General features: G+C 38.4%; 2 protein-coding genes across 2 annotated transcripts in view; one reads left to right on the top strand and one right to left on the bottom strand.

Annotated features, from left to right (window-relative positions):
• Positions 1-27,285, bottom strand: part of LOC125101887 (olfactory receptor 2W1) — a 311,804-nt gene that overhangs the window by 107,168 nt on the left and 177,351 nt on the right. The gene's annotated exons all lie outside the window — the stretch shown is intronic.
• LOC125101893 (olfactory receptor 2J3-like) lies at positions 10,690-11,632 on the top strand. The gene is given in 2 exon segments (XM_047732461.1): positions 10,690-10,706; positions 10,708-11,632. Coding segments are annotated over 2 exon segments (942 nt in total).

Below are 27,285 nucleotides of genomic sequence, written 5' to 3' on the forward strand. Positions count from 1 at the left end.
CACTTCTTCCTAAGTAGGAAGGCAGACCCTGGGGACCTCATTATTGAGCTGGCTAAGAAGAGGGACTGATAGCGAGGAGCTCATTTTCCCCAGGTCCCCAAGGACTTTGTCATACTTGGCAGGGAGACATGATGAGATGTTTTGTCCCCGCTCAGTACAGCCATTGAAATTTCCAATATTTCATTTCTATTCACATGGCAATGTAACCTCTGGGGTTGTCTCTTTCAGAGAAGAAAGAGACAATTAAGGACCATTTCTTGTTGAAGGCTAATTGAGGCCATCCCCCTCCCTGAACCTGTCCCCTCCTGGGCCCTGCCTTTAGTGATGGTGCCACTGGGACACCGCCTCAATGCTCTTGCCACCTCAGTCCTCAGAATTGTCAGTAATCAGCATCAGGTGAAGGATTTGATAGGGACCACTATGAGAATAGGTCCTAAAAGGGGCAATATGTTTCTGTACATTCCAGAGATAATGATCACAATGATCTTTAATGCATAATTATTCTTCTTAACCCCCTGCCACTTCAAACCCCTTAGATTGTTTTTCACAGTCCATAGTCTCTCATGGTTCACCGCCCCTTCCAATTTCCCCCAATTCTCTTTTCCTCTCTAACTCCCCTTGTCCTCCATGCTATTTGTTATGCTCCACAAATAAGTGAAACCATATGATAATTGACTCTCTCTGCTTGACTTATTTCACTCAGCATAATCTCTTCCAGTCCCGTCCATGTTGCTACAAAAGTTGGGTATTCATCCTTTCTGATGGAGGCATAATACCCCAGAGTGTATATGGACCACATCTTCCTTATCCATTCGTCCGTTGAAGGGCATCTTGGTTCTTTCCAAAGTTTGGCGACCGTGGCCATTGCTGCTATAAACATTGGGGTACAGATGGCCCTTCTTTTCACTACATCTGTATCTTTGGGGTAAATACCCAGTAGTGCAATCACAGGGTCATAGGGAAGCTCTATTTTTAATTTCTTGAGGAATCTCCACACTGTTCTCCAAAGTGGCTGCACCAATTTGCATTCCCACTAACAGTGGAAGAGGGTTCCCCTTTCTCCACATCCTCTCCAACACATGTTGTTTCCTGTCTTGCTAATTTTGGCCATTCTAACTGGTATAAGGTGATATCTCAATGTGGTTTTAATTTAGATCTCCCTGGTGGCTAGTGATGATGAACATTTTTTCATGTGTCTGATAGCCCTTTGTATGTTTCATTGGAGAAGTGTCTGTTCATATCTTCTGCCCATTTTTTGATATGATTATCTGTTTTGTGTGTGTTGAAACTGGGGGCATCACGTTACCTGATTTCAAGCTTTACTACAAAGCCGTGATCACCAAGACAGCATAGTACTGGCATAAAAACAGACACATAGACCAGTGGAACAGAGTAGAGAGCCCAGATATGGACCCTTAACTCTATGGTCAAATAATCTTCAACAAAACAGGAAAAAATATCCAGTGGAAAAAAAACAGTCTCTTCAATAAATGGTGCTGGGAAAACTGGACAGCTATATGCAGAAGAATGAAACTCGACCATTCTCTTACACCATACACAAAGATAAACTCAAAATGGATAAAAGACCTCAACGTGAGACAGGAATCCATCAGAATCCTAGAGGAGAACATAGGCAGTAACCTCTTCGATATCAGCCACAGCAACTTCTTTCAAGATATGTCTCCAAAGGCAAAGGAAACAAAAGCGAAGATGAACTTTTGGGACTTCATCAAGATCAAAAGCTTCTGCACAGCAAAGGAAACAGTCAAGAAAACAAAGAGGCAACCCACGGAATGGGAGAAGGTATTTGCAAATGACAGTACAGACAAAAGGTTGATATCCAGGATCTATAAAGAACTCCTCAAACTCAACACACACAAAACAGATAATCATATCTTCTCTTGCATATCTTGATCCTAACATGCACCAAGCTGCATGCTGATGGCCTCCCTTTGTTTTCCTGAAGGTGATGCCACAAGTTAAGTATGTGATTTCTGACTGGTCAGCAGACCTTGGCCTGCTTTTGGAGCATGTTCTCTAGCCATCCACTGGAGCTTGCTCTTGCTACTATCCTCAGGACCATGCACAGGGAGCTGGTGGCAGTGTGAGGGGAACACAGGGAACTGGAGGTCCCTATGGGTATCTTATGCTGCCATGATGTTGATGTCACTCTCCCTGAATTTCTATTCCTGAGGATCATGTCCTCATAATTATTTGTTAGAAAATATAAATTTTATTCAGAGTTCAGTACATAAATACAGAGACATCTTAGACAAAATCGTACATAATGTAGACAATTAATTTATTACAAGGCAATGGAGGGAGTAGAGGAAAAACTCTAGACTGGGCTTCCTCTAAAAAGCCAAACAGTGGGACAACTAATCCCAGCAGAAGTGATAGGCTGCCACCAGGTTTACTGAACTCAAGAATATATTGTTCTGGCTGATATCTGTTGTTCAGGAAGCCAGGATCAGTATAGAAATGAAAAACACTTCCCTCAAGTTGACATTCATGGAATACAAATTTTTTTTGGGACAGCTAAGAAAATCACCGAAAGAGTATGTGTTTCACAAGAAAAAAGAAGGCATGGAGCCCACTAACAGAACACCACAGAGGACAAGTAGAAAATTATTTCATAGGATGATTGGAGGGGGGTGTCAGGATGGCACTCATGTGCAGGAGAGTGGGGTCACTGAGGAGATTAAGTGTGCTTGTTAGTTAATTACAGGGTATTATAAAGGAGAAGAAGGTGATAGGCCTGTTCAGGTTGGATTTAATAGATACTACCTAAACAACAACAACAACAAAAAATAATAGCTTAAGTGTATTATTTGGAAATAGATAAATGCCAAAAGGAAAAGTCAAAATATTTCAAAGTGGGTGCTTATTTATGAAAGGTGTCAGGGATAGAGAAGGATGGAACAGGTGACTGTTTCACAAGTGATCAAAAGAATTCATCATATAATGTTAATTTTGTAGATATGTAATCTTTATATTACACACTATATAATGTTTATATGTGTTATATATTTATGTTTATAGTATTATATATGTTTATACATACATTTATATACATATATACATAATATTTATATGTAATGCTTATTTATTGCTGTATATTTCTGTAATATTATGTATTTATATATGTATATAAAACTACATAAAATATTTATAAAATTGATTAAATTCTAAATTAAATTACATTTTAATATTAGTATTATGACTAAAGTTACATTAGTCTTTTTTTTTTTTTTTTAAAGATTTTATTTATTTATTTGACAGAGAGAGATCACAAGTAGACGGAGAGGCAGGCAGAGAGAGAGAGAGAGGGAAGCAGGCTTCCTGCTGAGCAGAAAGCCCGATGTGGGACTCGATCCCAGGACCCTGAGATCATGACCTGAGCCGAAGGCAGCGGCTTAACCCACTGAGCCACCCAGGCGCCCCAATTAGTCTTAATGTAATATACATAAGAAAGTGTTTTACCAATGAATCTTGGAACACTGAAAAAAATAAAACAAAAAAAGGGATTTTACATTTTTCTATCCTTTTTTTATTATTTTCTTATTTCTTGTTTTATTTATATTTCATTTATTCATATAGTTGACATAATATTACATTTGTTTCAGGTGTACAGCATAGTGATTGGACAACTCTCTACCTTCTGCTATACTCACCACAAGTATGGCTACCATCTGTCACCATACTGTGTTGTACCTTTTATTCCCATGAATTATCCATTCCATAACTGGAAGGCTAAATCTCTCAATCCCCTTTACCCATTTTGCCCCCACCCCAGCAACTGTCAGTTTGTACTCTGTATTAACAGGTCTGATTCTGCTTTTTGTTTCTTTATTCATTTGCTTTATTTTTTAGATTCTCTATATAAGTGAAATGATATGGTACTTGTCTTTTTTTAAAATAATTTATTATATTACTTTAGTCACTATACAGTACATCATTAGTTTTTGATGTAGTGTTCCATGATTCATTGTTTGTGTATAATACACAGTGCTCCATGAAATACATGCCTTTCTTAATAACCGTTATTGTGCTCACCCATCCCCCCACTCACCTCCCCTCTGAAACCCTCAGTTTGATTCCCGGAGTCCATAGTCTCTCGTGGTTCATCTCTCTCTCAGATTCCTGCCTTCATTTTTCCCGTCCTTGTTCTCATGTACTCCATGCTATTCCTTACATTCCACATATAAGTGAAACCATATAATTGTCTTTCTCTGTTTGACTTATTTCACTTAGCATAATCTCCTCCAGTCCCATCCATGTCAATGCAAATAGTGGGTATTCATGCTTTCTGATGGTTGAGCAATATTCCATTGTATATATGGACCACATCTTTATCCATTCATCTGTTGAAGGGCATCTTGTCTCCTTCCACAGTTTGGCTATTGTGGACATTGCTGCTATAAATATTTGGGATGCATAAGACCCTTCTTTTCCCTTTATCTGTATCTTTGCAGTAAATACTCAATAGTTCAATTGCTGGGTCATGGGGTAGCTCTATTTTTACCATCTTGAATAACCTCCATACTATTTTCCAAAGTGGCTGTACTCATTCCCACCAACAGTGTAAGAGGGTCCCCCTTTCTCCACAACTTTGCCAAGACTTGTAGTTTCTTGTCTTGTCAACTTTTGTCATTCTAACTGGTGTAAGGTGGTTTCTCATCGTGGTTTTGATTTTAATTGCCATGATGGCTAATGATGTTGAACATTTTTTCATCTGTCTGTTAGCCATTTGTATGTCTTCCTTGGAGAAGTGTCCATTCAGAGGAAAAAGATGGTGAAGGGGTAGGGGAACGTCTTTCAACCTGTCCCCTGAATTGCACTGGGTACCTAGCAGACAATTCTGAACATCCATGAAACCACCCTGAGATTTAAGAAGGTACAACTGGATCTCTACAAACAGAGTATCTCAGGACATTGGTCTCAAAGTATGGGGAGCCGTGATTCCACGAGCAGATAAACAGAAGGGGGAGGGAGCTGCCATAAGCAGTTGAGCTGAGAAGGTGAAATAGTAGTTTTCTATCCTTGTACAAACAGAATATTACATCACTTTCTCTATAAAATCACAGGAGACTTTAATGGTTTACATTAATGGAAGATAGCTTTGTATGGCAATGGTTTATCTCTCACATATATTAGCAAAATGTGTGTGGCTGAACTTATATTGGAGTGACAAAGAGATCTGGCTTTGGAGCCAGCATACTTGGTTTCATATCCTGCTGCCACCACTAACACTGTAGCAAAAGATGAGTGGCTTAAGTTCTCTGTACCTCAGTTTCCTCATTTAGAGAAGTTGGTAATTACACTAGCTTTCTGTATAGGATACTGGTGGGGATTAAAAGGGCCAACTTATGCCAAGTGTTTAAAATATTCTAATGCTTATTAAGTGCATTAGAAGTATTTGCTATTATTACTAGGGAAGGCACATCAAAACCAGTGTAAAATCGGAAGGTAGTATGTAAAGCCTAGGGTATCCAGACAGAGTTCAAATGTGAAAGGCAAGTGAGATGAGTTGGGCTATTGTAGAACCAAAGCACTGTTAGAGTTTGGAGGAAATAAGGGAGATACAAGCTTAAGACTTTCTAATTAATGTCTGTGCCTCTTGCTAGATGAGCAGATATGCAATATAGAAAACAGGCCACAGCATTAGCCATGTGATTCGTTATTAGGAAATGAAAATCCCTTCATGGACAGAGATTTTAATGGGAAGTCAAGGGAAGTTGTTAATGGAAGATTTTTGAAAAATTAAAATTGATAATCATCATAACGTTCAGTATAAAAGGTTTGAGTGATATTTGAATTATTTTCAAAAATTTCAGAAGTTTTTTTTTATTTAAATTCCAGAGTTAGTTAACATACAGTGTAGTATTAGTTTTAGGTGTAGAATTTAGTGATTCATCGCTTACATACAACAGGATTGCTCATGACAAGTGATTCCCTCCACTCACTTCCCCCCACATCTCCCCTCTGATAATCACCAGATTGTTCTCTGTAGTTAAGAGTTTGTATCTTGGTTTGCCTCTCTCTCCCCCCACCCTTTGCTCTCATTGGTTTTATTTCTTAAATTCCACATATATACTAAATCATGCAGTATTTGTCTTTCTCTTACTGACTTATTTCACTTAACATTATACTCTGTAGCTCCATCCATGTCATTGCAAATGGAAAAACTTCATTCTTTTTTTAAGGCCAAGTAATATATTAATATATGAATATTATGACTTTTTTTTTTTTTCTCAGATCTAGGGTTAGGTTTAGGTTTAGGACCAGGTTGATGGTAAGGGTTGGTGTTACTGCCAGAGTGATGGTATGTGCCTGGTATCCTGCAGCTCAGAGACTCTCAAGAGGGTTAAGTTTATGTTAGGGTTTGAATTAGGGGTTAGGAATTAAGAGTTAAGGGTTAGAGTTGGGGCTAGGGCTAGGGTTTAGTTAATGAATGTGCCTAGCAATGTGTAGTTCAGAGACATTTCCATAGAATGAAACACCAGAGTCCTGTTGGGGTGAGAATAGATATGATTGTGGAAGGAGATGAGAGAAGATGAGATGAGAGAGATGAGGGAAGGAGGGTATTTGGGGCTCTAAATACTCTTTAAATAGGTTCTCTAAATTCTGTAGGCATAAACTTACAATTGAATTTAAAAGACAACCAAGGGGGCGCCTCGGTGGCTCAGTGGGTTAAAGCCTCTGCCTTCAGCCCAGGTCATGATCCCAGGGTCCTGGGATCAAGCCCCACATCGGGCTGTCTGCTCCGCAGGGAGCCTGCTTCATCTTCTCTCTCTCTCTCTCTCTGCCTGCCTCTCTGCCTACTTGTGATCTCTGTCTGTCAAATAAATAAATAAAATCTTTTTAAAAATAAATAAATAAATAAATAAAAATAAAAGACAACCAAGAAGGCATAAATGGTGTAGGATGACTCTCAAAGACCACTAGGTTAATAAAGAAAAGTTTAGTTTTAATATATTCCACCTTTCCTGTTTCATGACTCCTGAATCTCCCCTACTTCTAACCAGTTGTCTGGTAAATTTGGACTCTACCCTGATGGGAAGGAGTGGAAAAATCAGGTGACTCTGCAGAACCGATTCCCTTCATTGACAATACAACTCAAAGCAACGTTTCCCCTGTCATTTGGTGATAAGTTTTGTGGCATCTTGGTACAAATGCAACATCAAGTTGAAGGTATTTCTGTGAAGAGGTTTATTTTGACAAACTCAACACCCCAAAAACAAATAAACCAGTCAAGAAATGGGCAGAAAACATGAACAGACACTTCTCCAAAGAAGATATTCAAAAGGCTAACAGACACATGAAAAAATGTCCAACATCACTAGCTGTCAAGAAAATACCAATCAAAACCACAATGATATACCACCTCACACCAGTCAGAATGGCAGAAATACTTAAAATAGGAAACAACAAATGTTGGCAAGGATGTGGAGGAAGAGGAACCCTCTTACATTATTGTGTAAGAAGGCAACCTGGTGCAGCCACTCTGTGGAAAACTATATGAAGGTTCCTCAAGGCATTAAAAATAGAGCTACCCTACAACTCAGCAATTGTTCAACTAGGTAGTTATCCCAAAGATACAGATGTAGTGAAAAGAAGGGGCACATGCTCCCCCATGCTGGACATATGTCCCCAATGTGGACATAGCAGCAATGTCCACAATAGCCAAACTGTGAAAGGATGTGAGATGTCCTTCAACAGATGAGTGGATAAAGAAGATGTGGTTCATATATACAATGGAATACTACTCAGCCATCAGAAAGGATGAATACCTACCATTTGCATTGACATGGATGGAACTGGAGGGCATTATGCTGAGTGAAATAAGTCAATCAGAGAGAGACAATTATCGTATGGTTTCATTCATATGTGGAAATAAGGAATAACACATAGAACCATAGCAGAACGGAGGGAAAACTAAACGGGAAGAAATCAGGGAGGGAGACAAACCATGAGAGACTGTGGACCCCAGGAAACAAACTGAGGGCTACAGAAGGGAGGGGGTTGGTGGTATGGGGTAGCCTGGTGATAGGTATTAAGGAGGGCATGTGTTGTGATGAGAACTGGGAATTATACACAGTTAATGAATCATTGAACACTACATCAAAAACTAATGATGTACTATATGTTGTTTAACTGAATATAATTAAACAATGAGTTTTATCTTGTGAACATTATACTGTTCTTACCTGGACAGTTCCTTGAAGGGCATTAATTGCAATATTGAGATTTGTATTCCCATGGTCCCAGTCAAGGAATGAAAGTCACATTATTCTTTTTGTTTCCACAAAGGTTCTGTTTGCTCTGGGATAAGAATTCCATCCCCTGATACCTTAAATGCCCTAAAGAATTCCTGCATTCTGTTCAAAGCACATCTTTTGGACAAGACCAGGCTTTCTCTTCTGTGATATTGATAATCACAGTTTGTTTTAGACTCTGCTTCCCATGGATAGATTTTGAACATTAGCACAGATGATACAGAAAGACAGGGTGATATTTTCAGATTGCATGGCAGCCTGAATGCTTGTGTTGCTAAGTACACAGTAAGGCATAGGCCAGGAAAAGACAGCAGGGAGAGTGGATAAATACAGGAAAGTCAACATGGAAAGGTTGAGAGAGTGTCGCTTAGTCAAGTTCAGTTCAAAGGAACAGATATGACAGGAATTCAGAGAATGTTAGTGACACTGGGGTGAGAAGACACTGCTAAGCCATCCATTTTCCCTATAATGTTTGTCTTCAAGGAAGAGAGAGAGATTTTATTCCACAGTTCAAAAGGTACCATTGATAGGGTCTTCATTCCCCCTTCTCCACTAAGAGGAAATCAAGCCATGAATCTCCGAACTTCTTTCATCATGAATTCTGAATTTTTTGCCCCTTATCTCCTATCCCTTTTTACTTCTAGGAGAATGCTGAACAACAGCTGGTACAGCAGTTAAAGAAACAACACATAACTCCCATTTTCTTTTAATTAATGTAGTAAGGAATTCAGGCAGCTTTGTAAGGGAAGGAAATTTTGCCTGCCTCAGAGAAAACACCCGCAGCATCTGAATTAAAATATTTTGTGTTTTATTACTACTTATTTTAGGGAAATAAGAAAGGAATCCCTTGGAACACCCCCCCCCCATCCCTCATGAAGTTGACACTTACCTTATCAATAATATTAAAAAGCATATCATTATCTTTGAGAGTTAGTCTTAAGGTCTTGGGTCACATTCAATGTTCCTATCTTTCTAGCTGTAACTCAACCAATAAGACATCCCTTATCTTTTTCAAGGTTACAATATTTGAGCTAGTAAAAGTCCCTCAAAAGACTGCAGGTGGGTCTGTTCTGGTTGAATTTGTCTTTGCCATCTTCTTATCAGAGAAGATGGCAAAGAGTGAGGGGCAGATGTGGCTGGGGAAACTGTTTGGGAACATGTAAGTGTGAGCTATTATATCTTTTAATAGCAACTATATATTAAAGTGTTCGTCTTTTCTATGAAAAATTAGTAACACACAAGAGAAAAAGCCAACTGAAAACCAAATTATTAATGTACATTTGAGTTGCTTAACTTCATTTTTTTACAAAAGAACAAACACAAGATAAATTGTTAATTGGATTTTATGCAATACTCACAATCTTTGTCCATTAAAACTCAATTAATTTTCTATTCAGAGGCATCAATTGAGATTGTAGAAAACCTAAAAATGTGGAATAATTATAAATTATGACTCAGAGTTCAAATGTCTTAGCTGCTGTTCTTAAGCACATGAAATTTTATGGAAACTTTCTTTCCATGCTGTTGTCCAGGCCTCACAGCCTGTGATTCACACCCTTTCAATCCCAAGCACCACCACTGGTTCCTACCCTCTTTCCTGCTCCAAACACCATCCCCTTTCCTCTTGCTCCCTCTGCAGTTTCCTTCAACTCTGTATTTTCATTTTGGTCATGCAAAGCTAGTTGTAGTCTCATTTGTGATTGGAAGCATTCTATTACTGAAACATCCAGTCTATTTCACTTTTCAATCAGGATTAAGATCTTTATTTTAGCTCATAGTGTGAATACTCATTTCTGGATGTGTGTTACATACATGCACCCTTGCTTATAGTTCCAGTCGCATGCTATTTTCTGTCTAGATATAAGCTATTAGCATAAATAAATAAGAATATTTTGTTCATCTTACAATGCAATTGAAGCTTATTTTTTTTCACCCAATGTTGACATTTTAAAATTGTTACTGAGTTATTTTTCATCTCATGGTAAACCCCCATTTATATGTAAGATTATTTAAACTACAGATGTCCCTTTCTCTGTCCCACAAAACAAGAAGTAACCCTGAGATATATAAAAGGAGAATAAAGTGAAAGCATTTCTTTTTGTAAAACTAAAAAAGATTATTTTTCATGAAAATTGTCTTTTGGCTGTGTGGGATGTGATCTTTAATTTTTATTTACCCAAATACTAAATTAGGGATGCATGAAAAGAACTCATTCTCTTGAAAAGTTATTGATTTTTACCCACAACAAGAAAAATATCTGAATGACACATAAAAATAAAGCTATAAAAATGCTATTCTCATAAGAGCAGTATTTAGAAATGTCATAGGTTTTTGCCAGTCTGCGAGTAGGAGATTGGCAATGAGTGGGCAGCCTTTGAGTTTATGATTCTTCCTTCAGGTACAGGGAAAAATGAATGATGAGGGGAGAAAATGCAAGTTCTGAAGGCTACTTTGTTCTACTGGGTTTTTCCAATTGGCCTCATCTGGAGGTAGCTCTCTTTGTGGTCATCTTGATGTTCTACTTGATGACATTGGTAGGCAACCTGTTTATCATCATCTTGTCGTACCTGGATGCTCATCTCCACACACCTATGTACTTCTTCCTCTCAAACCTCTCTTTTCTGGATCTCTGCTACACCACCAGCTCCATCCCTCAGTTGCTGGTCAAGCTCTGGGGCCCAGAAAAGTCCATCTCTTACACCGGTTGCATGATTCAACTTTACTTTGTCCTTGCACTGGGAACCACAGAGTGTGTCCTCCTGGTGGTGATGTCCTATGACCGTTATGCAGCTGTCTGTAGACCCCTGCATTACGCTGTCCTCATGAATCCTCGTTTCTGCCACCTGTTGGCTGTGGCTTCCTGGGTCAGTGGCTTTACCACCTCGGCACTTCATTCCTCCTTTACCTTCTGGGTGCCCTTATGTGGACATCGCCAAGTGGACCATTTCTTCTGTGAAGTTCCCGCACTGCTGCGATTATCATGTGTTGATACCCATGTGAATGAGCTGACCCTCTTGATCATGAGCTCCATTTTTGTTCTCATACCACTCATCCTCATTCTCAGCTCATATAGTGCCATTGCCCGGGCTGTGCTGAGGATGCAGTCAACCGCCGGACTTCAGAGAGCTTTTAGGACATGTGGAGCCCATCTTATGGTTGTGTCCCTCTTTTTCATACCCGTCATCTGCATATATCTGCAGCCACCATCAGGAAAGTCTCAAGATCAAGGCAAGTTCATTGCCCTCTTTTACACTGTAGTCACGCCTAGCCTCAACCCTCTAATCTATACTCTGAGAAACAAAGATGTAAGAGGGGCAATAAGGAGACTCGTGGGGCAGGAGAGGGAGATGTGACAGAGAGATCACAATTTCTGTCCTGCAATTTTTGTTCAGAGTCTTGTCCATCTTGGAGGGTGGTTTCCCTGATTCTTTGATACTTATTTTGTTCTACACCCCAGGAAATATATAAGAAAATTTCAGCCCTAATTTTGGGTTCTTTTTATTGGCTTATTCTGAAAATACTATCTAAAGAAAACATTTTTTGTTTGTACCACTTTAACTTTAATAATTCCATATTTAGTGTCCATAGAAATTAGAGACTGGGTTTTAAGGATAATGTGCTAATTTATGAACTGAGAATTAATATCTACAGAAAGGGAAACAATATAGCAAAGGCACAAATGAACGGAGTCTTTAGTCATTAACAGGCATTTGATTTAGCTAAGTGGTCAAACTGTATGACAGTTCTTTGGTTGAAGCATACTATTTTAAGATACTAAATTATATGAGTGTTTTACCCTATAGGTATATACACTAGTTACAGTGAAGAGTATAAAGAAAGATCTATTCAAATGGATAAACACCCATCCATGTGTTCATCTACTCATTCATTCATTTATTTACTTTGTTAGCTAAATGTCTTCTAGATTTTACATTTTTGCTAACATAGACAAACACTATGATAAATGGTAGACACTCTTTTTTATGTAAATATAACTCATTTTCTGGTGGAAGAAATGAAAATGTAAGGTGAAAAATGAAGTATCTTTACATGACTTAATTTGTCACTGGGCATGGTGCTAATAAATTAGGGTAGCTTTGATGATGAACACTGGGTGATATACTCAACTAATGAATTACTGAACATTATATCAAAAACAACTGATGTACTATACCTTTGCTAATTGAATTTAAATTTAAAAATTAAGGGGGAGAATGAGGTAGGGGAAATCGGAGGGGGAGATGAACCATGAGAGACTGTGGACTCTGAGAAACAAACAGGGTTTTGGAGGGGTTTTGGTGGTGGGTATTAAGGAGGGCACATATTGCATGGAGCAGTGGGTGTGGTGCATAAACAATGAATCTTGAAACACTGAAAAAAATAAAAATAAAAATATGATTTCTAAAAAAATTAAGGTAACTTTTATTTTTTATTTTTTATATATTTATTTTTTTAAATCATTTTTTAAATTTATTTTCAGCATAACAGTATTCATTGTTTTTGTACCACACCCAGTGCTCCATGCAATCCGTGCCCTCACTAATACCCACCACCTGGTTCCCCCAACCTCCCACCCCCCACCTCTTCAAACCCTTCAGATTGTGAACTATTTTTTTAATTGAAATTTAATTTAATTAACATATAGCACATTATTAGTTTCAGAGTTAACTTAGTGATTCCTCAGTTTCATATAACACCCAGTGCTCATTACCTCAGTGCCCTCCTTCATGCCCATTACCCAGTTATAGGGTAGCTTTTTATTTATTTATTTTTTTGCACGTGTTAAACTACTTTTTTTTTTTTTTTAATTTTAGTCCTCAGAAAGGCAGTTCAATTACTGTGGAGTACTGGGTACAAGACAAATTAGCAGCACTATATCCAGTAGGCCACATCATATTTTATTTCCTTTCTTTTTTTTAAATTTAAATTCAATTAGCCTTTGTAGAGTACATAATTTGTTTTTGGTATAATGTTAAATGATTCATTAGTTGCAAATAACACCCAGTGTTCATATCACTTGCTCTCCTTAATGCCCATCACCCAACTACCCCATCCCCACATCCACCTCCCTTTCTCTAACTTTCAAAACTAAGGATACACTATATATTGGCTAATTGAACATAATTTTAAAAATAGGGTATCTTTCTATTTTTTATTTTTTATTATGTTATGTTAGTCATGATACAGCATATCATTAGTTTATGATATAGTGTTCCATGACTCATTGTTTGCCTTTTTAAAATTTAAAATAAAACCAATAGTCTGGCCATAAATCTTGAAAAATCAATATCATTTGGTAATTCCTATAGGAAGATGACAATAATTAAAGAAAACCCAAACCACAGTATGTGTTTAATTTGCTTTGACTTAGTTAATGACATACTGAAGAGACAGTAAAACTTTTCTTTTAAACATTGTTACTCTTTGCTAAGCAGAATTCATTTTTAATGTTGAAAAGAAAATTGATTCATATCCTTTAATTTATCACTATTAGTGGTAGATAATAACGTTGATGAATCATGGGTGGAAGAGACTCCACTTCCGTGTGATTTTTTTAATTACTTAATAATATGAATATGTCATATTTTTCTTGTGATCACTTGACCAATTTATTACACATATCATTCTCCCCCATCACCACTTGAAATAAATCAACTTTGCATATTCTACTTCAGAGTGGAAGACATGTTCAGTCGAAGCTAGTCAGCTTATAGATAGGAACAGTGGTCTAGGGACAATTTATTTTATTTTATTTTATTTTGTTTTGTTTTGTTTTGTTTTATTTTGTTATGTTAGTCACCATACAGTACTTCATTCGTTTTTGACATAGTGCTCCATGATTCATTGTTCACAGACAATTTTTTTTAAAGCGGTATCTTAGAAACTCATTACATTTGTAGCTGTAGATATTACAGATATTAGATACAGAATTACAGATATTAGTTGTGGTTTTTCACCTCTTTTAAGATCTAGATGTAATTGACCTAGATCTTTTTAAATAGATCATAAAACTAAGAAAATAGATGTGCTGGATTTCCCCTAGGTTCCTGAGTGCATTACCATTATGTGGTCTGCTGTACTTGGATTCCCTCTCTGCATATTTTGTTTTATTCTCTCATCTTTTTATTTTTTTATTTTTATTTTTTAAATTTCTTTTCAGTGTACCAGAATTCATTGTTTATGCACCACACCCAGTGCTCCATGCAATCAATACATGCCCTCCTTAATACCCACCACCAGGCTCACCCAACATCCCACCCCCCTCCCCTTCAAAACCCTCAGATTGTTTTTCAGAGTCCATAGTCTCTCATGGTTCGTCTCCCCCTCCAATTTCCCCCAACTCCCTTCTCCTCTCCATCTCCCCATGTCCTCTGTGTTATTTCTTATGCTCCACAAATATCTCATCTTGCTTTTAATCTCTCACTGGACATGAACACTGATAAAAGGTACAGTCCCATGTCTTGAACCTATCCACAAGTAAGGCTCATGTATGTAACAGAATTTTTATTAAATATTAAGTAATTAAATAATAATTTTAATATTAAATCATGTGATGGGATCACTTCACATATCACACAAACTTTACAAAATGTGAAAACACAGACTCCTCCTGCCTCCCTGGAAATCTTACCATTGGGAAACCTCATGTAGCACTCCAATCTTTCAATATATAAATGGTTCTCTTTTTTCAAGTCTAGCAAAGTATAATTTACATACAATAAAATCCATCCACTTAAAATGTACATTTCAAAGAGTTTTCACAAATGTATAGTTAAACCTGTTGTGTCTTGTGTTGTTAATTTTAGCCATTCTGACAGGTGTGAGGTGGTATCATCCTGGTTTTGATTTGTATTTCCCTGATGATGAGTGGCATTGAGCATCTTTTCATGCTTCTGTAAGTCATATGGACGCCTTCTTTGGAAAAGTGTCTATTCATGTTATCTGCCCAATTCTTGACCAGATTATTTGGGTTTTTTGGGGTTGAGTTTAGTAAGTTCTTTATAGATTTTGGATACTAACCCTTTAACAGATATGTCATTTGCAAATATCTTCTCCTATTCCTTAGGCTGCCATTTAGTTTTGTTGATTGTTTCCTTCACTATGCAGAGGCTTTTTATCTAGATGAAGTCCCAATAGTTTATTTTTGCTTTTGTTTCCCTTGCCTGTGGTGACATGTCTAGTAAGAAGTTGCTACAGTTGAGGTCAAAGAGGTTGCTGCCTGTTTTCTCCTCTAGGATTTTGATGGACTCCTGCCTCTAACTAAGGTCTTTGATCCATTTTGAGTTTAGCTTTGGGTATGGTTTAAGAAAGTGATCCAGTTTCAAGAGATTATGCTGAGTGAAATAAGTCAAGCAGAGAGAGTCAATTACCATATGGTTTCACTTATTTGTGGAGCATAACAAATAACATGGAGGACATGGGGAGATGGAGAGGAGAAGGGAGTTGAGGGAAATTGGAAGGGGAGGTGAACCATGAGAGACTATGGACTCTGAAAAACAACCTGAGGGTTTTGAAGGGACGGGGGGTTGGGAGGTTGGGTGAGCCTGGTGGTGGGTATTAAGGAAGGCATGTATTGCATGGAGCACTGGGAGTGGTGCAAAAACAATGAATACTGTTACACTGAAAAGAAATTTTAAAAAAAAGAAAAGAAAGAAAGAAAGTGATCCAGTTTCATTCTTCCTTTGCTGTGAATTTTTCATAGATGGTTTTTATGAAATTAAGGGAAGTTCCTTCCATCCCTACAATATGAAGAGTTTTAATCAAGAAAGGGTGCTGTACATCAGAAAGGATGAATACCCAACTTCTGTATCAATATGGATGTGACTGGAGGAAATTATGCTGACTGAAATGAGTCAAGCAGAGAAAATCAATTATCATATAGTTTCACTTACTTTTGGAGCATAGGGAATAACATGGAGGACATTAGGAGAAGGAAACAAACAGGGTCTTGGAGGGGAGGAAAATGGGGGGATGGGTAAGCCTGGAGGTGGGTATTAAGGAGGGCACGTATTGCATGGAGCACTGGGTGTGGTGCATAAACAATGAATCTCAGAACACTGAAAAAATAAAATAAAAAAATTTTTAAAAGGGTGCTGTATCTTGTCAAATGCTTTTTCTGCATCAGTTGAGAGGATTATATGGTTCTAGAGTTTTCTTTTGTTTAAATGCTCTATCATATTGACTGATTTGTGAATGTTGAGCCACCCTTGCATCCCAGGCATAAAACCCACTTGGTCATGGTAAATAATCCTATGAATGTACTGTTGGATCCTATTGGCTAGGATCTTATTATTGAGTATTTTGGCATCCATGTTCATCAGAGATATTGGTCTGTAATTATCCTTTTTGATGGGGTCTTTGCCTGGTTTCAGAGCAGGGCAATGATGGCCTCATAAGAGGAGTTTGGAACCATGGTACTAGCACAAAAACAGACACATAGACCAATGGAACAGAACAGAGACCTCAGAAATGGACTCTCAACTCTCTCGTCAATTAATCTGTGACAAATCAGGAAAAAACATCCAATGGAAAAAAAGACAGACTCTTCAATGAATGGTGCTTGGAAAATTGGACTGCTACATATAGAATGAAAGTGGACCATTCCCTTACATCATACACAAAGTTAAACTCACAATGCATGAAAGATCTCAATGTGAGACAGGAATCCATCAAAATCCTAGACGAGAACATAGGCAGTTACCTCTTGGACATTAGTCCACAGCAAATTCTTTCAAGACATGTCCCCAAAGACAAGAGAAACAAAAGCAAAAAGGAACTTTTCAGACTTCATCAAGAAAAAAATCTTCTGTACAGCAAAGGAAACAATCCACAAAACTAAGAGGCAACTCATGGAATGGGAGAAGATATTTATAAATGACATTACAGATAAGGATCTGAAATCCAAGATCTGTAAAGTACTTCTCAAACGAACACCCAAAAATAAAGAATCCAGTCAAGAAATGGGCAAAAGATATGAAAAGAAAATTCTCTAGAGAAGACAAAGAAATGGCTAACAGACACATGAAACATTGTTCTACATTACTAGCCATCAGGGAAATAAAAATCAAAACCACACTGAGATACCACCTTACACCAGTTAGAATGGCAAAACTTAACAAGGCAGGAAACAACAGATGTTGACAAGGATGTGGAGAAAGGGGAACCCTCCTACACTGTTGGTGGGAATGCAACCTGGTGCAGTCACTCTGGAAAATAGTACGGAGGTTCCTCAAGATGTTAACAATAGAGCTTCCCGAGGGGGAGGAGTCAAGATGGCAGAGGAGTAGCAGGCTGAGATGTCATCAGGTAGCAGGAGTTCAACTAGATATTTACCAAACCATTCCAAACACCTACAAATCCAACAGGAGATCGAAAAGAAGAGCAGCAATTCTAGAAACAGAAAATTGACCATGTTTGGAATGGTAGGACCTGAGGAGAAGTGAATCCAAGCGATGGGAAGATAGACCACAGGGGGAGGGGCTGGCTCCTGGCAAGTGTCAGAGCAACGGAGCACAAAATCTGAACTTTTAAAAGTCTGCACCACTGAGGACATCGCTCCAGAGTCTAAGCAGGGGTGGAGCCCTCACGGGGACAGAGTGGTCTCAGGTCCCGTGGGGTCAAAGAAGGATCGGGGGTGTCTGAATGTAGCAGAGCTCACAGGTAGTAAGAGTGGGGAAGACAGCTACGGAGATAGAGCTGAGGAGTGAGCTCTCAGCTCCAGGTTTCCTTAAACTGTGATCCGTGGCACAGTCAGACCACTACTCTTTGAGCAGTAACCCCACAAGTGCCAGATCTGGGGAGACATCCACCCCCAGAAGAGCAGCAGGGGTCTGCTGGGTTTGGAGACTCCAAACAGGTCTATGTGCCAGAGAGAGAAACACTTGGTCACAGGCCAGGTGAGCTCAGAGCACAGCTGGAGACCAGGGAGATGGGAGGGACTGAATGCTTTTCTTGGAGGGCTAACTGAGGAGTGGGCCCCGAGCTCTCAGCTCCTCCAGGCCAGAGACTGGGAGGCCGCCATTTTCATTCCCCATCCTCCAGAGCTCTACAGAAAGCATTCAGAGAACAAAAGCTCCCGAGAGTGAACCTGAGCAGATTACTTAGCCCCTCCCCTGTTAATAGATCAAAATATACCTTAAATCTAGTACAAGGTTTCTTCTAGTCTCCAGCCTGATCAAATTCTCTCCACTTTCTCTTTCTTTCTTTTCCCAACCAACTTATCTTATAAACTCCTTTTTTAGAATTTTTAAAAATTTTTTTATCTTTACAGTCATATTCCATCCCTTCATCATGTTTACCATTATTTTGTGTGTGTGTGTGTGTGTGTGTGTGTGTGTGTGTACACATTTTTCTTTCTTTAGAAGTTTGGGAGGTAGTTTCTTCTAAGAGACCAAACTACTCTCAAAATCAAGTGGTTGGTTCTGTTATATTCACCAGTCTAATATAGATATTTTCTTTCTTCTTTTTCTTTTTAAAAATTTTTATGAACTTCTTTTTACCCCTTTTCTTCTCCCCATGATTGGGGGTCTCTTCTGGTACGATTATGCACATTTTTCTGGGGTCTTTCCCACACTTTTAGTATTTTATACTCTTGTTCATATATTCTTATCTGGATAAAATGACAAGGCAGAAAAACTCACAACAACAACAAAAAGAACAAGAGGCAGTACCAAAGGCTAGAGACCTAATCAACACGGACGTGGGTAATATGTCAGATCTAGAGTTCAGAATGACAATTCTCAAGGTGCTAGCTTGGCTCAAAAAAGGCATGGAAGTAGGGAAACCCTGTCTGGAGAAATAAAAGCCATTTCTGGAGAAATAAAAGAACTAAAATCTAACCAAGCTAAAAATCAAAAAAGCTATTAATGAGGTGCAATAAAAAATGGAGGCTCTTACTGCTAGGATAAATGAGGCAGAAGAGAGAATTAGTGATACAGAAGACCAAATGAGAGAGAATAAAGGAACTGCACAAAAAAAGAGACAACTACTAGACCACAAGGGGAGAATTCAAGAGATAACTGATACCGTAACACAAAACAAATTAGAATAATTGGGATTCCAGAAGAAGAAGAAAGAGAGAGAGGGTGGAAGAAGGTATATTGGAGCAAATTATTGTACAGAATTCCCCTAATATGGCAAAGGGAACAAGCATCAAAATCCAGGAGGTGCAGAGAACCTCCCTCAAAATCAATAAGAATAGGTCCATACCCCATCATCTAATAGTAAAATTTACAAGTCTTAGTGACAAAGAGAAAAGCCTGAAATCAGTCCGGGACAAGAAGTCTATAACATACAATGGTAAAAATATTAGATTGACAGCAGACTTATCCACAGAGACCTGGCAGGCCAGAAAGAACTGGCATGATATATTCAGAGCACTAAATAAGAAGAACATTCAAACAAGAATACTATATCCAGCTAGGCTATCATTGAAAATAGAAGGAGAGAAGGGAGATAAAAAGCTTCCAAGACAAAAAAAAAAAAAAAAAACTAAAAGAATTTGCAGACAGCAAACCAGCTCTACAGGAAATATTTAAAGGGGTCCTCTAAGCAAAGAGAGAGCCTAAAAGTAGTAGACCAGAATGGAACAGACAATATACAGTAACAGTCACCTTACAGGCAATACAAAGGCACTAAATTCATATCTCTCAATAGTTACCCTGAATGTAAATGTGCTCAATGCCCCAATCAAAAGACACAGCATATCAGATTGGATAAAAAACCAAAACCCATCAATATTCTGTCTACAAGAAACTCATTTTAGACCCAAAGATACCTCCAGATTTAAAGTGAGGGGGTGGAAAACAATTTACCATGCTAATGGACATCAAAAGAAAGCTGGAGTGGCAATCCTTATATCAGATCAAATAGATTTTAAGCCAAACACTATAATAAGAAATGAGGAAGGACACTATATCATACTCAAAGAGTTTGTCCGACAAGAAGATCTAACAGTTTTAAATATCTATGCCCCTAACATGGGAACAGCCAACTACATAAACCAATTAATAACAAAATCAAAGAAACACATCAACAATAATACAATAAGAGTAGGGGACTTTAACACTCCCCTCACTGAAATGGACAGATCATGCAAGCAAAAGATCAACAAGGAAATAAGGACCTTAAATGACACACTGGACCAGATGGACATCACAGATATATTCATAACATTTCACCCCAAAGCAACAGAATACACATTCTTCTCTAGTGCACATGGAACATTCTCCAGAATAGATCACATCCTGGGTCACAAAGCAGGTCTCAACTGGTACCAAAAGATTGACATCATTCCCTGCATATTTTCAGACCACAATGCTCTGAAGCTAGAACTCAATCACAAGAGGAAATTTGGAAAGAACCCAAATACATGGAGACTAAACAGCACCCTTCTAAAGAATGAATGGGCCAACCAGGAAATTAAAGAAGAATTGAAAAAATTTATGGGAACAAATGATAATGAAAACACAACTGTTCAAAATCTGTGGGACACAGCAAAGGCAGTCTTGAGAGGAAAATATATAGCGATACAAGCCTTTCTCAAGAAACAAGAAAGGTCTCAGGTACACAACCTAACCCTACACCTAAAGGAGCTGGAGAAGAACAACAAAGAAACCCTAAACCCAGCAGGAGAAGAGAAATCATAAAGATCAGAGCAGAAATCAATGAAATAGAAACTAAAAAAACAACAGAACAAATCAACGAAACTAGGAGCTGGTTCTTCGAAAGAATTAATAAGATTGATTAAACCCCTGGCCAGACTTATCAAAAAGAAAAGAGAAAGAACCCAAATAAATAAAATCATGAATTAAAGAGGAGAGATCACAACCAACACCAAAGAAATACAATTATCATATGGTTTCACTTATTTGTGGAGCATAACAAATAGCATGGAGGACAAGGGGAGATGGAGAGGAGAAGGGAGTTGAGGGAAATTGGAAGGGGAGGTGAACCATGAGAGACTATGGACTCTGAAAAACAATCTGAGGGTTCTGAAGGGGCGGGGGGTGGGAGGTTGGGGGAACCTGGTGGTGGTTATTAGAGAGGGCACGGATTACATGGAGCACTGGGGTGTGGTGCAAAAACAATGAATACTCTTATGCTGAAAAGAAATAAAACATTAATTTTTTTAAAAAAAGAACATACTATGAGCAACTCTACATCAACAAATTCGACAATCTGGAAGAAATGGATACATTTCTAGAAACATATAAACTACCACAACTGAACCAGGAAGAAATAGAAAACCTGAACAGATCCATAACCAGTAAGGAGATTGAAACAGTCATCAAAAATCTCCAAACAAACAAAAGTGCAGGGCCAGACAGCTTCCCAGGGGAATTCTACCAAACATTTAAAGAAGAATTAATTCCTATTCTCCTGAAACTGTTCCAAAAAATAGAAATGGGAGGAAAACTTCAAAACTCATTTTACGAGGCCAGCATTACCTTGATCCCAAAAACCAGACAAAGACCCCATCAAAAGAGAGAATTACAGACCAATATCCTTGATGAACACAGATGCAAAAATTCTCACCAAAATACTAGTCAATATGATCCAAAAGAACATTAAAAGGAGTATTCACCAAGACCAAATGGGATTTATTCAAGGGCTGCAAGGTTGGTTCAACATCTGCAAATTAATCAATGTGATACAATACATTAATAAAAGAAAGAACAAGAACCATATCAAACTCTCAATAGATGCTGACAAAGCATTTGACAAAGTACAGCATCCCTTCCTGATCAAAACTCTTCAAAGTGTAGGGATAAAGGGCACATACCTCAATATTATCAAAGCCACCTATGAAAAACCCACTGCAAATATCATTCTCAATGGAGAAAAACTGAGAGTTTTTCCGCTAAGGTCAGGAACACGGCAGGGATGTCCATTATCACCGCTGCTATTCAACATAGTACTAGAAGTCCTAGCCTCAGCAATCAGACAACAAAAAGAAATTAAAGGCATCCAAATCAGCAAAGAAGAAGTCAAACTATCACTCTTTGCAGATGATATGATACTATATGTGGAAAACCCAAAAGACTCCACTCCAAATATGCTAGAACTTGTACAGGAATTCAGTAAAGTGTCAGGATATAAAATCAATGCACAGCAATCAGGTTCATTTCTTTACACCAAGACAAAAGAAAGAGAAATTAAGGAGTCAGTCCCATTTACAATTGCACCCAAAACCATAAGATACCTAGGAATAAACCTAACCAAAGAGGCAAAGAATCTATACTCAGAAAACTATAAAGTACTCATGAAAGAAACTGAGGACGACACAATGAAATGGAAAAATGTTCCATGCTTATGGATCGGAAAAACAAATATTGTAAAAATGTCTATGTTACCTAAAGCAATCTACACATTTAATGCAATCCCTATTGAAATCCCATCAATTTTTTTCAAAGAAAAGGAACAAATAATCCTAAAATTTATATGGAACCAGAAAAGACCTCGAATAGCCAAAGGAATATTGAAAAAGAAAGCCAAAGTTGGTGGCATCACAATTCCAGACTTCAAGCTCTATTACAAAGCTGTCATCATCAAGACAGTATGGTACTGGCACAAAAACAGACACATAGATCAATGGAACAGAATAGAAAGCCCAGAAATAGACCTTCAACTCTATGGTCAACTAATCTTCAACCAAGCAGGAAAGAATGTCCAATGGGAAAAAAGTCTCTTCAACAAGTGGTGTTTGGAAAATTGGACAGCCACATGCAGAAAAATTAAAATGGACCATTTCCTTACACCACACACAAAAATAGACTCAAAATTGATGAAGTACCTCAATGTGAGAAAGGAATCCATCAAAATCCTTGAGAAGAACACAGGCAGCAACCTCTTTGACCTCAGCCACAGCAACTTCTTCCTAGGAACATCACCAAAAGCAAGGGAAGCAAGGGCAAAAATGAACTATTGGGACTTCGTCAAGATCAAAAGCTTTTGCACAGCAAAGGAAACAGTTAACAAAACCAAAAGACAACTGAAAGAATGGGAGTGGATATTTGCAAATGACATATCAGATAAAGGGCTAGTTTCCAAAATCTATAAATAGCTTATCAAACTCAACACCCAAAGAACAAATAATCCAATCAAGAAATGGACAGAGGGGGGCGCCTGGGTGGCTCAGTGGGTTAAGCCGCTGCCTTCGGCTCAGGTCATGGTCTCGGGGTCCTGGGATCGAGCCCCGCATCGGGCTCTCTGCTCGGCAGGAAGCCTGCTTCCCTTCCTCTCTCTCTGCCTGCCTCTCTGCCTACTTGTGATCTCTCTCTGTCAAATAAATTAAAAAAAAAAAAATCTTAAAAAAAAAAGAAATGGACAGAGGACATGAACAGACATTTCTTCAAAGAAGACATCCAGATGGCCAACAGACACATGAAAAACTGCTTCATATCACTCGGCATCAGGGAAATACAAAGCAAAACCACAATGAGATGCCACTTCACGCCAGTCAGAATGGCGAAAATCAACAAGTCAGGAAATGACAGATGCTGGCAAGGATGCAGAGAAAGGGGAACTTTCCTGTACTGTTGGTGGGAATGCAAGCTGGTGCAACCACTCTGGAAAACAGCATGGAGGTACCTCAAAAAGTTGAAAATAGAGCTACCCTATGACCCAGCAATTGCACTACTGGGTATTTACCCTAAAGATACCAATGTAGTGATCCGAAGGGGCACATGCACCTGAATTTTTATAGCAGCAATGTCCACAATAGCCAAACTTTGGAAAGAACCTAGATGTCCATCAATAGATGACTAGATAAAGAAGATGTGGTGTATATATACAATGGAATACTATGCAGCCATCAAAAGAAATGAAATTTTGCCATTTATGATGATGTGGATGGAACTAGAGGGTATCATGCTGAGTGAAAAAAGTCAATCAGAGAAAGACAATTATCATGGATCTCCTTGATATGAGGAAGTTGAGAGGCAAAGTGTGGGACATAGGAGGTAGGGAAGGAAAAAATGAAACAGGATGGGATCGGGAGGGAGACAAACCATAAGAGACTCTTAATCTCACAAAACAAACTGAGGGTTGCCGGGGGGAAGAGTGTAGACAGAGGGTGGTTGGGTTATGGACATCGGGGAAGATATGTGCTATGGTGAGTGCTGTGAAGTGTGTAAAACTGGTGATTCACAGACCTGTACTGGTGAGGCTAATAATACATGATATGTTAATTTTAAAAAAAAGAATAGAGTTCCCCTACAACTCATCAATTGTACTACTAGGTATTTATCCAAAAGATACAGATGTAGTGAAAAGAAGGGGTACATGCACCCCATAGCTTATAGCAGGAATGTCCACAATAGCCAAACTATGGAAAGAACCTAGATGTCCATCAAGACATGAATGGATAAAGAGGATGTGATACACACACACACACACACACACACACACACACACACACACACACACGGAATACTATGCAGCCATAAAAAATGAAGTCCTGGTGGTGGGTATTATGGAGGGCACATATTGCATGGAGCACTGGGTGTGGTGCATAAACAATGAATTCTGGAACATTGTAAAGAAATTTTTAAAATAAATAAATATTTTTAAAAAACTAATCATGTACTATACAGTGGCTAACTAAACATAATAATAATTTTAAAAATGAACTCTTGCCTTTTGCAATGTCGTGGATGGAACTAGAGGGTATTACGCTAAGTGAAATAAGTCAATCAGAGAAAGACAATTATCATATGATTTCACTCAAATGTGGGATTTAAGAGACAAAACAGAGGAACATAGGAGAAGGAAGGGAAAAATAAAATATGATGAAGTCAGAGACAGAAAAACCATAAGAGACTCTTAACTCTAGGAAAGAGACTGAAGATTGCTGGAGGGGACGTGGATGGTTGGATGGGGTAACTGGGTGATGGGCATTAAGGATGGCACATGATGTAATAAGCAATGGATGTTATATGCAACTGATGCATCACTGAACTCTACTTCTGAAACTAATAATACGCTATATGTTATTAATTGAATTTAAATAAAAATAGGGATAAAGGGAACATTCCTAAACTTTACAAAATCTATCTATGAAAAACCCACAGCAAATATCATTCTCAGTGGGGAAAAGCTGACAGCCTCCCCTTTGAGATCAGGAACACAACAAGGATGCCAACTCTCACCACTCTTGTTCAATGTGATACTAGAAGTCCTAGCAACAGCAATCAGACAAAAAAATAAAAGGTATTCAAATTGGCAAAGAAGAATCAAACTCTCTCTCCTCACAGATGACATGATACTTTATATGGAAAACACAAAAGACTCCACCCCTAAACTACTAGAACTCATACAGGAATTCAGTAACGTGGCAGGATACAAATTCAATGCACAGAAATCAGTTGCTTTCTTTTTTTTTTAATTTAATTTTATTATTTTTGGTGTTCCAAAGATTCATTCTTTATGCATCACACCCAATGCTCCATACAATATGTGCCCTCTTTAACACCCACTACCAGGCTCACCTAACCTCCCATCCCCTCTCCTCCAAAACCCTCAGTTTGTTTCTCATAGCCCATAGTCTCTCAGGGTTCATCTCCCCCTCTGATTTCCCCCAATTCACTTTTCCTTTCCTTCTCCTAATGTCCTCCATGTTATTCCATATGCTCCACAAGTAAGTTGCTTTCTTACACACTAACAATGAAAATATAGAAAGGGAAATTAGAGAATCAATTCCATTTACTATAGCACCTAAAACCATAAGAGACTTTGGAATAAACCTAACCAAAGAGGTAAAGGATCTCTACTTGAGGAACTACAGTACACTCATGAAAGAAATTGAAGAAGACACAAAGAGATGGAAAAGCATTCCATGCTCATGGATCAGAAGACCAAACATTGTTAAAATGTCTATTCTGCCAAGAGCAATCTATACTTTCAATGCAATCCTGATCAAAATTCCACTGGCATTTTTCAAAGTGCTGGAACATACAATCCTAAGATTTGTATGGAACCAGAAAAGACCCTGAATAGCTAAGGAAATAGTGAAAAAGAAAAGCAAAGCTGGGGGCATCACATTTCCTGATTTCAAGCTTTACTACAAAGCTGTGATCCCCAAGACAGCACGGTACTGGCACAAAAAAAAATAAATAAAAAGTAAGAAAAAATGTTTCTACTTTCCCTTCCCTCCACAAATTAGATTACCTCTGACAAATTATCCCTCAGATTTGGCCCTTAGCATAATGAGGTGCTAGGGAAATATTTCAGGTAATTCAGGACAACCCATTTCCTTCCCTACGAACACAGTTTAAAGCATTTGTATTAGTGATGGTTGGTTTGTAGGTTCCTTGTTACCTTAAGTACAGGAGTGTGGTATCATGTTAAAGATATTCCTCAGAAGCTGTTCTAACCAGGACAACTCCTGGAAGAACATTAATTGCCTCTCTGGGATTTACCCTCCCAATGGCCCCAGTCAAGAGAAGCAAGTCATATTCTTTTTGTTCCCATAAAGGCTCCAGCTGCTCTTGGAAAATGGTCCATCCCCCAGTACCACGAAGGCTCTAATTTTTCCTCCTTTCAGCAAAACCTGAATCTTTATGGTAAACTCGGGACTCTCGCTTTTATAGCGATGATAATCACAGTAATTTTCAGACTCTGTTTTCCTAATATGATATAGCGGATTAGAATTTGTGGTGTGGTCAGCCATTTATGTTGGCAAGTTCAAGGAGATGAAAACTGGAGGTTAGACAGGTCCACAAGGAAGGAGGGCATAGATCATGAAGACAGATGCGGGGAATGTCAACAGTCACAGGAAGGACAAGTGCTATTTAAGCACAGGTAAGGGCATAAAAGGACTAACATAAGAAAAAAGTAAGCTGGCCAGTGATTTGCAGACGTAGAAAGATTTGTGTCCACCATTTTTCCTTCATTGTGCCTTACTTCAAAAAAAGAGAGGAGATGTTTCACGCCATAGCCGACAAAAGCAACTAGTCATAAAAACCTTTATTTCTCCCTTTGCCAGTAGGAAGAAAATTAAACTATA

The sequence above is a fragment of the Lutra lutra genome, chromosome 6, assembly GCF_902655055.1.
Source record: "Lutra lutra chromosome 6, mLutLut1.2, whole genome shotgun sequence".
Classification (NCBI taxonomy): Eukaryota; Metazoa; Chordata; class Mammalia; order Carnivora; family Mustelidae; genus Lutra; species Lutra lutra.